This window comes from Poecilia formosa, unplaced genomic scaffold, assembly GCF_000485575.1.
Source record: "Poecilia formosa unplaced genomic scaffold, Poecilia_formosa-5.1.2 Scaffold1242, whole genome shotgun sequence".
Classification (NCBI taxonomy): Eukaryota; Metazoa; Chordata; class Actinopteri; order Cyprinodontiformes; family Poeciliidae; genus Poecilia; species Poecilia formosa.
The window spans coordinates 1-11,232 of record NW_006801181.1 but is presented as its reverse complement, the minus strand read 5'-3'; the positions used below and the strand labels follow the sequence as shown (position 1 = coordinate 11,232).

Here is an 11,232-nt window from a genome sequence, read left to right as displayed (position 1 = left end):
CGTTCAATGGCTTGGAGGGGCCGAACTCCAGCAACAGCAAACAGAGAAACAGGCGACCAGGCAGGGTCTTCATGCTGCTCTGATGATGGGAAAGAAAAACATTTTGAGGGAATTTAGTAAGACAATAGAGAGCCACAGCACCCAAATGAAAAATCCTCCAAATTTTAAGTCCAAACTCTTGTATTTATTGCATGGTGCTGATAAATGTTGCTGGTAATTCAAAACATTTATTGAATTTTCATTTGAAGTAGAAAAATTAGAGACAAATTCTATTTATGTATGATTTTAAAACTACATCTACAAAAACTATGATATTTTATCACAAGAGAAGAAAGCAGAAAGTAGCTTTTACAAACAAGGTGAAGAAATAAGTGTTACTTTACCTCTCAGAAGACAAAAAGACAAGAGAAGGAGAAAGTCGTCTGGTTTTCCAGATGTCAGTGTGGCCTGACTTCAGTCCAATCAGCTTATAAAGGAGGGCTTCTCTCAGTAACTTTTCCATTTTGTACCATATAAAGACACAAGTGATTGAACGTTACACCAAAGTTAATATTCATAAAGCGGGAATTAACTTCTCAAACACCATAGGTCACATGAAAACGTCACGTATCATTTGCATTCAGCTACACAGCTAAAAATAATTCGGCTGAGCAACAATCTGAGAAGGTAAAGAAGGAAAAACATGGCTGACCACAAACAAGAACACATGAAGGTTTTCACACTTTGGTATTAAAAGGAAACTGAAGAGGAGCGAATGTGACTTTATTCACGTCTCAAAATATTACATAACTCACTTACTTTCACTGTGCTTTTATTGATGTTAACATTAATCAGAAACTACCAAAAATAATATTTCCAATCCAAGCAGAGATCCTTTTTTTCTTGGTTGCTTCTGACATATAGCCAGTCTTCTTATGAATTGGTGGGAGGTTTGAACTGTGAGAACCACAAAACCACTGATGCATCAGCAGCTACATGTGCAAGAGCAGACGCAGATGTGCAGAGAAAGTGAAGATTGTATATTATATTGTATAAGCTTAAATACATCTTCTTGTATTTAAAACTGCTCCTTTTGAAGATTAAGGTCAGCAATTGTTTTCCTTTTCAGCAACTTAAAATTCCGACTTATTTGAAATGAGATTAAAAAGAAAAAAAATAAACTATTTTTTAAAATAAATTCCATGATAAAGATATGAAAAATAAAGCAATTTAAGATCAGAGTAAAATTATCATAGTTTTGGGGGCCAAAGAAACAAACAAACAAACAAAAAAACCCATAGGGCTCTAATTCATAAAAAGGAAATGCTGCCGGTAGCAACCTTTTAAGTGCATAAAAAAAACATACCAAACATTGTTTATCTTATTACTTTTTAAGTTTGATTTAAATCATAAACTGTCTTTGAACACGTACAAGCAATGTATTCTTATACCATCTATAGATAAATGTATAAAAATTTTTATTCCACATTTCTAGAGCAGTCCCACCGGTAACAAATCTGGAAATACATGAGATTAGATTATAGACAACAGCTACACAAAACAGATATCTTCCAGTTGGTGTGTTTTTGACAAATGGCCACTAGATGTCGCAGTTTCACATGCTCTTTTAGAGAAAAGTGAAACTGTTTTATTTAGCGCGAATTTAGAGCAATGGCGTCTTGTACAGTTCTGTATTTTGTTCAGCAGTTTCTTTACAGAAGTGGGAGAAATTTCATATTCTTTCTTTTTCTATTTAAATTAACATCATTTGATGCACATGAATTTCTTTTCAACCCTGTTTTACCAGATAATAACTGCAGATTATATTGTAGATTAAGATCAAATGCTTTGTTTACATTTGTGGTAATCAGATTACATCACAGACTGCTGATTGATTTTTTTCTTTTAAGATAATCTAACACAGAAGATTATTATAATCCAGCCTATATTTTGATAAAATCTCAGGTTTAAGTAAAAGACATCCCATTTCACTCTGTACTGAATGTGTGAGAAGAGACAGAAGTTTCACTTAGATGCTCCTCAAAAGAGAAAAACAGGAGAGCACGTGATTATTTTAGAAAGAAAGACGACTGAGAGAACTGCAGCAAAGAGCAGAATCCTGAGATGTCAGTGATATCTGTTACATGCCATCCAGAAAAAACCTTTTACCAAATGAGGATTTTCTTTTATCCAGCTGTAGCAGCTGTGATCCAAACCCAGCAGATGGTGTCAGCAGCAGTAGGAGAAGATACTCCTCTCAGCTGTCAGCTGCTGGAAACTAAAGACGTCCAGCAGGTCACCTGGCAGAAGGTCTTGGAGAAAACAGAGAGGAATATTGGTTCCTACAGCGAGTATTATGGTGAAACAGTGAATGATGGATTTAAAGATAAAGTTCAGTTTACAGAAGCTGGACTGCAGAACAACTCTATAGTTATCAGGAACGTTACAGATCAGGATGCAGGATGTTATCTCTGTCTGTTCAACACTTATCCTGATGGAGCTCTGACAGGAAGAACCTGTCTGAAGGTTTATGGTGAGAACCTGAAAGTATCACAGTGTTAACTTCTATAACTAGATGTTGATCATGATATTTGTTCTCTCTTTAGAGCTGTATGGACCCTTCATTGATGTCAGCAGATCAAACTCTCTTCTAGGGTTGGTTGTGACCTGTTCAGCCACAGGTCGACCTGTTTCCATGGTAACATAATTTCACACTGTTCACATAATTTACTGACTTCACCTGTTGTCACCATACGCATAACCTTTCACTTCAAAGTATTTTATTTAGATTGTTTATGAAATACTAACACAAAGTAGTATTTGTGAAATGAAAGGAAATCAAAGAAGAAAAGTGTTAGGCCATGTCCTTTAGTGCTTCAGATCCCTTTACTGTGTTACTTGTAAATAAAATCCAGTATTAGTAGTTGCCTTTCTTAGAGCATCTACTGGAGAGAATTCATCTGTTATTTTGGCAACCACTTACATCCCATCATTAGCTGTTGCCAAAATGCATGTGATGTCATCAGTTCAGTTGTTTCAAAGAAACAGACACGACAGCCAAAGTGTTTGTGGCAGTGTCTTGTGATTTTAGTCATGCCTCAATCTGCTACACTTCTAACGGTTATGACAGTTTGTCAGCTGCTCTACCAGAAAAACAAGTTGTTGGATAATTAGTTTTATACAAAGTTTAATGATTCATATATCTCCAAATCAAGACCTCTCTGGGAAATGTTCTTTTTCTCTGCTCAGAATACAAACTCCTGATCTGAGGCAACCTGTAATGAAGAAAATTGTTAAGAAACTGAAGAAGCCCTGCAGGGTCGTTTTGAAACTAGAGACTGGGATGTACTGTGTGCCAGCCACAGGGGGAAGACATTAATGTCATGACTCACTAAGTTCTGTGTCTATAACACCATCTCTGCCAGAGCGGTGAGACAGAGCAATATTAGTGATATGTATTCAGAACCCCATGTAGTTCGCTTATTGCTGTAAAGTTGGAGTTGAAATAACATTTAATTTCCCTCTGGGATTATTAGAGTATTTTTCATTTTGAAAACTGACAGTCCAGGAAAGGAGAGAATTTATCAGAGAAGCAGTCAAGAGGCCCATGATAACTCTGGAGAAGTCAGAGATCCACAGTTGAGGTGGGAGAATCTGTTTGCAGGACAACTGTTAGCCTTTACAAATATAATTTATACTGAATAATCCTTATAGGGAGACTTCATCTAAATGCCTTGGAGTTTGTCAGAACTCATGCTGAGGAAGTTAAAAACATTTGAAGGTGGCTCACATTCAAAACACTGTGAGGTGAAACAAATGTTGATTGACAGTAATAAATTTCCACCATCCCCTCTGTGAATAATGGTGGCTCTGTAGGAATGTTCCCCTTTAATGGGGGCAAGAAACAGGTGACTGTTGATGGGAAGTTGAAGCTAAATAACCCTGGAAGGAAACCTTTTAGATGCTGGTCAATGACCCCAAACATATAGACAGAGTTGCAATACATATTAATGTGCTAGAATGGCCTAGTCAAAGTAAAGACCGATCTATCTGACCTTTGAGTACTTTGCAAAGAAGAATGAACCAAAAGCAGTTTAAAGCTAGTGGAGATCTACAGCTGTAAATTTAATCATCAACCTGTTTTTATTTTTTTTCTCAAAGGGAATCCTCTGATTACTGCAATAGTTCTAGCTACTTTTGGCTTGGCCTGTGTTTTTGCTGGTATCCTCAGACTTCTGTGTCTCATGCAGAAGAAGCATACAAAGTAGTTACCATCATCACACTGTTTCAAGTCTTGTGATATTAAAATCTTCAAATATTAGTAATAATTGACCTTGAGAGAATTCTGAAACATTTTTCTAGCAAAGGTTACAAACTTTTTATCAAAATGTTTTTCTGCCACTCAGGGATCCTGAGAGGAATAAAGCACCACTGAATTTAAACCAAGACATACCTGAGTAAGAAATATTTTCATTTAACGACTTTGCTCAAATTTGTTCACTGACTATATTGCAAAATAATGGAACCTCCTTTTTTCCCTTGTAAAATGGCTTCCATCTCATGTTGAAAGTAAAAGCATTTCTCCTCAAAGTTCATTTTAGCCTGTTTATATTCTGTTTCTTGATCCTATACAATAATTTGATCAAAAAATCTGATGGGAATTGAACTCATTTATTTATTTAAAGGGTGAAAATGACCATGATAAAGAAGGAGAATGAAATCAAACGGCAATCCACTGGCAAAAAAAAAAAAAAAAAAAAAAATCAAGAAAACAGCAACTCCAAATCTACAAAATCTTCATCATCTACAGTATCAAAACAACTTTTTCAAGAACAATGCTGTTTCCAGTCTGTTATGACTTAAATATCTGGTTGGGTAGAAAAAAATTCAGGGAATTCTTTTCTGTCTCAGCAAACCAGAAGATGATAGTTTTTACATCTCCTGCCAAGAGATTTTTGATTAAGTAATGTTCTATACAATTATTGGGGATGATGTCACAGCAACAATGTAAAATATGTTGTTTTGTTGTTGTTTTTTTTAGTTGTTTTTTTTTTTACTTTTTGTAATTTGATTCCCTTTTTTCTTCACCTTTGTCTTTGTGATCTTCTACCTGGTTGATCTATGCAAAAAAAGAAAAAAAAAAGCAATGTATACAAGAGTCTGGTCCATGCCATGCAGCCATCCTGTTCAGATCTGGACATGCTCCACCATATTTTATTTGGTGCCCTGGAATGACAAAATTATGGGATGTGGCCCAAAACCAGCAGTTAATTAGCTGAACATTAGATTGGTGGTTCAAAAATAAATCTTCAAAAATATTTTAGTTTATGGGTTTTGAGGTGGAGAGGAAAAACTGCTGTTTGGCAAACAGCCTAATTTGATTTTCTCTAAGTTTGTGTAGATTGAGAACAGATTTGATTTAATGGCAGTGATTCTGATGTGGCCGAGTTTATGAAAACATAAATTATTATAAGAATCTAAAGCTTACTCACCACCAAACACCTCTGTATTTTGGATGGAAGCATTAAAGTTTGTTTCTTCATGACTTTGTGAGTTTAAGTCAGATTAAGTTGACTTAAAGCTTGACATTTCAAACAGAATTGCAGCTCACAGTGGTGTAATTTAAAACTTTCTGTTTTATTTTGCAGACGAGATGTTAACACTGTCATAAAACGAGCTGGAAAAGGACAGAACTGATGAAAAATGCTACAGGAAATCCTTCATCCTCTTCTTCCTCTAAAACAGATTATCATCATCCACTAAACCTTACATCTGTTGATACTGTTTATAATGTGTAAATCCAGCTGGCTACTACAGTATGTAATACTCTGTTTAAGCTGCACATCTTGACTTATTTTAAATTTATATTTATTCTATATTCTCCTAATTTTATCCACTTCCTTTCTCCAATGTACATACTGTTTAATCATTTATATTGTTTCATGTGTTTCCACTACTAAAGGTACTGCTGTGACTATTTAAACTGGCCATTCATGCATCCAAAGAAACATGCCCATGGGTGATATCCTATTTTTTTTATTATTAAAAAAAATGTGGTGCTCTTGACATATTTTAAATTCATAACTTTGTAAGCTCTGTTTCAATGGAAAAGGTGTTTTTGGCTTTTCCTTTGTGGAGTTTGCATGTTCTCAGTGTGCATCAGAGGATTTTCTATGGCTTTCCCTAAAGTTTTTATTATGTTGCCCTCTGGTATGACGTGTGTGCATGGTTGCTGATCTTTTTTGTTTGATTTTGTTTTAAAACTGCTCAGGAAAAGTTGCCAATCTTTTCCATTACCCTTTTGTTACGTACGCTCCCATAGCCTGAAGGAATGAACAGATGACGCTATGCAAAGAACATTAAACAATCTCCCTTTCAGTTCCACCTTGTAAGTGGGGATATATTGTTGATGTTATAAAATAACTTGCAATTACATAAGAATTGGCAAAGCTCAATTTAACTTTATATTGAGGTAGCAGAGGATTTTGTCAGCACCTGCTGAAAGTAACTAATAAAGTAACTTGTAATCTAACTTCGTCACTTTGCAAATCAAGTAATCAGTAAAGTAACAAAATTACTTTTTCAAGAGGTAATCAGTAATCCAGTTTAAGTTACCTTTTGAAAGTAACTATGCCATCACTGAAGGTTTATGGTGAGAACCTGAATAATACTGAGCTAATATCTACAACTAGATGTTGATCAGGATGTTTGCTTTATTTTTCTGCACAGACTTGTTAAAACTTGCCCTTGAATTTAAAATCCAGTTCTATTAGTTGCCCTAGAACAACTTTCCTGTTGTTACGCAACAAGGAAGAAAACAGAGGGTTATCAAGTTTTACAGCCTGCAGAATAAGGAGCAGAGGAGGAAACCTAACTTGTGTCTCCTCATTTACAAAGAAGAGTTAAACATTCACTTAGTTTATTTTCTGAAGTTCCTCTTTTCACATCACAGCTTTATAAACCGTCAAACTTCACAAAGATTAAATATTTAATCTGACTTGATATTTGAACACATTTAGAACAAAATCATAATAAGTATCACAAGGCAATTATCCATTGATTAAAATCACAAATTGAATTGATGTTACATGTTAGCTAATCAGTTCCTGTAATAAATGCTTTCTTTCTGCAATTTCTCTGCAGCTGAGGTGGAAGCAGAGTTCTTGATGAATTAAGATGAAACCAAACATCTGCTCTTCTCCAGCATCAAATGGCACTCCAAAGGAAATATTTCTTCACTGGACAAAATGTACAATTTAATAATGGATAATAGTGATAATAATGGAATGAAAATTTTAGAAATGTCTCTGTCATCAAGTGGTTTTATTGAAGAAAGCCAAAGAGACAGAACAGCCAACATTGGTTTTCTAATCTGCATCTAAATATATTTTTAAGAAAAGACATGGGTTCTTACTTGATGGCAGTTTCTGTTTTTTCTTTGGATCACAAGAAAGAAAACAGAAGCATAATCAATTCACTTCAATCTCAACTGATTTAAACTAGAACATTTGTTCTGCAGAACAGTGAAGGAAACAGAATATCTAAATACATCAATACAAATATTAAAGCAAAACTATTAGATCTCAGAGAAATTTAGATTTCTATGTGGAGAAATATTTCTGCATTATGTAAGAATGAAAGAAAACATTAGCAGAGATATTCTCTATGGCTCCTGGAACAGAAAACTACATTTAAACCAACAAAAAATAAAAAAAGAACTTAAACATCAGAACAATGAACCCCGATGAACAGAGAGAAAATCTACTGGGGTTTATAGAACACTGCAAAATCTTCAGCCTTACTAACCCAAACTCCAGCATGTAGTGGTTCAGTGAATTTGGTCTGGACTCTGTGGAGGAGAGTCATGGTTTCAGAGACCCTGTAGAAGGACAGAATACCTGCTCTGTGATCCAGGTACACTCCGACTCTGGAGGAATGAGGACCTGAGATGTAGGTTTGGAACTTGTCGTGAACAAATTTAAAATAGTTATTTTCATATGAGCTGGAACACACTAATGCCCAAGATCTGTCATACTCATTTTCTTCTCTCCTGGTGTTTTTGTATGCAACAGCTACATAAACTTGTTGTCCTTCCCACTTCACCTCCCAGTAACAACGTTCAGGCAGACTCTCTCTACTCAGAAACTGATAACATCCAGTGAAACTGCCTGAGCCACTAGAATAAGACTGATTAATATAATAACCAGAATTAGACTGACGTTGGTTTGTCCTTGTCAGCTGTGTGTCTGCTTTATTTGAATCCAGAATTATTTCACATGAATATTTTAAGAATCCAGCTCTGCTCTTTGGTCCTGGTTCTGACAGTAGAACATCCACCTCAGTGAAGCTCAGTTCGATGTTTGTCCATGGGTCTTTCAGAATGTCTTGTAGTTTCTCACTGAGCTCTGACACAGCTGCTGTCACGTCTTCAAAGTGTCTCAGAGGACGGATGTTGATGATGGATGTGTGTTCAGTCTCTCTGAGTGCTGGCAGTGAGGGGTAGTTGAGGAGAAACTGGATGTGATCCTCTATGTTTGAGAGCTGCTCCAGCTCAGCGTCTTTCCTCTTCAGCTCTCTGATCTCCTGCTCCAGCTTCTCCTGAACATCTTTGACTCGACTCACTTCAGTTTCCTGCTTAGATCTGATCTGCTGCTTCACCTCAGAACTTCTTTTCCGGAGGAGACGGATCAGCTCAGTGAAGATCTTCTCACTCTCCTTCACTGTTTTATCAGCAGAGACATTGATGTCCTCTGTCTCCTGTTGAAGCAGTTTTACATCTTTGTCCTTGTCTTTGATCATCTGCTGGATTTTTCCTCTTCTCTCATCCAGTTCTTTCTGCCTCTCAGTCCTTTCTGCTGCAGCTGATACTGTGTCGTGGCCTTTGTGGTAATCCACTGGGCAGAGATAACAGATACATTTCCGATCCTTTCTACAGTACATCTTCATCACCTCATCATGCTGAGAGCAGATGTTCTCCTGGAGGTTCTTGGTCGGCTCCACTAGCTTGTGTTTCTTTAAAGGAGCCACTTCATAATGAGGCTGAAGGTGTTTCTCACAGTAAGAGGCTGGACAGGCTAAACAGGACTTGATGGCTTTCAGTTTTCTTCCACTGCAGACATCACAGGCCACATCTTCAGGTCCAGCATAGCAGTGGTCAGCAGGAGCAACTTGGAGTCCAGTCTTCTTCAGCTGCTCTGCTAAAGCTGCTAGCATGGTGTTCTTCTGCAGAACAGGTCTTTGTGTGAAGGTTTTCCTGCACTGAGGGCAGCTGTGGACTCTTTTCTGATCCTCTTCATCCCAGTGGGCTTTAATACAGTCCATACAGTAGCTGTGTCCACAGGGAATAGTCACCGGATCCTTCAGTAGATCCAGACAGATGGAACAGGAGAAAGTTTCTCTGTCCAGCTGAACTGCCTGCTGCTCCATTTCTCTTCTCAGTCACAGTGATTCTTTTAGCTGGATTTCCTGAAAACAAACTGCTTTCAGCTCTGATCTATGGATCAAGTGTCAGTGCAGAGAGACTGCAGCCAATCAGCTTCTTCTTTCACCAGAGGTTGAGCAGAGGGAGGGATTTGAGGCTTTGATTCTGAGGAGCAGAGTGCTTTTACAGTAATTAGGTTTCAAATTTAATCAACTTCACAACAGCTTGCTCTTCAAAACAACTAAGTCACCAAAACTCAGATCTCTAGCATTTAATTTTCCAGAGATAATGAAATAAAAGGATTACTGCTTCTGAAGAAACTCAATGTTTGATTGCTCAGGAAACCTTTTACTTGTTTCCTAACCATATATTAGCAGCAGGACACATGGTTGCTTCATATTTATATGAAGCAATATAAAAATATTACATCAGTTTAGTTTAGTGTGACTCATAATGCATATTTTTATAAATCTGTAAACTTTTACATGGCTCAGCAGATATTCTGCAGCCAAACATGTTTGACAAAAGTTTTTTTCTGCTTTTAGCTTTAGAAGAATCATTTATTTGAAGGTTCAACATCTGACCAGCGCTTCTATGTTTTATGACTCGTCTCCAGTCTTGCTCACAGTTTCAAAGCTCAACCATCATCAGGCTGACAGTGGGGAAACTTTAACCTTCTCTTCATCGCTGTTACCAGGATAACAGCGCCCTCTTGTGTCGATTATTGCAAATGTCAGTTGCCAACACACAAGACCGGCATCACCTATCACCACGCCTTCACCCCAGCCAATCAGGACGCACCACCTCTCTACCTCGATCCAATCACCTGACAAGAGCTCCTTCAAAAGACGAAGCGACCACAGATCCACCCGCTTCAACCCACCTCCTCCCCGTTTCCACCACCAGCCTCACAGACGCCCCCAGGTCCCCTAAAGACTCCTCTCTCCAAGCTCCGCTCCACCACCAGTGACTGGGCCCGGGGGAAGACCTACCTGAGCTTCATTCGAGCCGATCATTCAAGCTCGCTGCGGTTCCCAGCACGCACGTCTTCCGCCGGTGTCCGAGCGCCAAATTCTCGGTTCAATAAAATTGTCTAACTGCTGTTTCCCTCTCTGTGAATCTCTACAGATTGAAATGTCATGTTTAAAGTCATATGTCATGTCTTGCACAGCAAAGTCAGAGGGTGCATAAAAATATTTTTGTTGACACATCTCTTGTGGTATCGTCTCCTATAATTTTAAATAAAAAATGCTTAATTGGTTTACTGTGATTTCTTAAACGTTTTACCAACTCAACACTAAGCAATTTCAAAAAATATAAAATCCGTGCAGCTTTAAAGATCAAACACATAAAAAGACTTCAGAATGATAATTTATGAAAAGCAAAACAGGCAATTTCCAAATGTTTTGGGTCATCAGTTGCTTTCTGTTTTGTTGGTAATTTTTTTTATGATTTTTGACTTGTGGTCAGGGGCCTTAGCAGATATATTTACATACATATATGTACCACCCGGCTCCACACTTTTGAGACCCATGTGATAAAACAACAGTAGAAACTATAAATGTGTTAAGAAGTTTATTTTTTATCTTTTGTATACGATACAAGCATTTTTTTTGTACAATGTGCAAGAAATTGAAACAGGACTTTCAAGAGCAGATAGACGTATGTGGAGCATCACTTTTTAAAACGCTTCAGGCCACAAAGCTCCGCAATGTTCAGAGAAGAATTATTCTGCAACGTCTAAAATGTTCTCTGCATATTGAACAGGAACACCTGAGCACTGAACCAACACAAATCTGTTTCTGTGCAGCTTCCCCTCATATTCACATCGG

General features: G+C 37.3%; 2 protein-coding genes across 2 annotated transcripts; one reads left to right on the top strand and one right to left on the bottom strand.

Annotated features, from left to right (window-relative positions):
- Positions 1-2,151: 2,151 nt before the first annotated feature.
- Positions 2,152-2,686, top strand: LOC103132719 (OX-2 membrane glycoprotein-like). The gene is made up of 2 exons (XM_007544517.1): positions 2,152-2,512; positions 2,586-2,686. Exons 1-2 carry the CDS (start codon positions 2,152-2,154, stop codon positions 2,684-2,686), a joined length of 462 nt encoding a protein of 153 aa, XP_007544579.1.
- A 4,619-nt stretch (positions 2,687-7,305) lies between these two features.
- On the bottom strand, positions 7,306-9,440 carry LOC103132718 (tripartite motif-containing protein 16-like). The gene has a single exon (XM_007544516.2). The coding sequence runs from the start codon at positions 9,403-9,405 to the stop codon at positions 7,741-7,743; it is 1,665 nt and encodes a 554-aa protein (XP_007544578.1). The 5' UTR covers positions 9,406-9,440; the 3' UTR covers positions 7,306-7,740.
- Positions 9,441-11,232: the final 1,792 nt, after the last annotated feature.

Excerpts from the sequence above, each read along its gene's own strand:
- LOC103132719 (XM_007544517.1), top strand. The coding sequence starts at position 2,152 with ATGAGGATTTTCTTTTATCCAGCTGTAGCAGCTGTGATCCAAACCCAG. Across the intron at positions 2,513-2,585 it reads AACCTGTCTGAAGGTTTATG|AGCTGTATGGACCCTTCATT; the intron begins GTGAGAACCTGA and ends TTCTCTCTTTAG.
- LOC103132718 (XM_007544516.2), bottom strand. The coding sequence starts at position 9,405 with ATGGAGCAGCAGGCAGTTCAGCTGGACAGAGAAACTTTCTCCTGTTCC.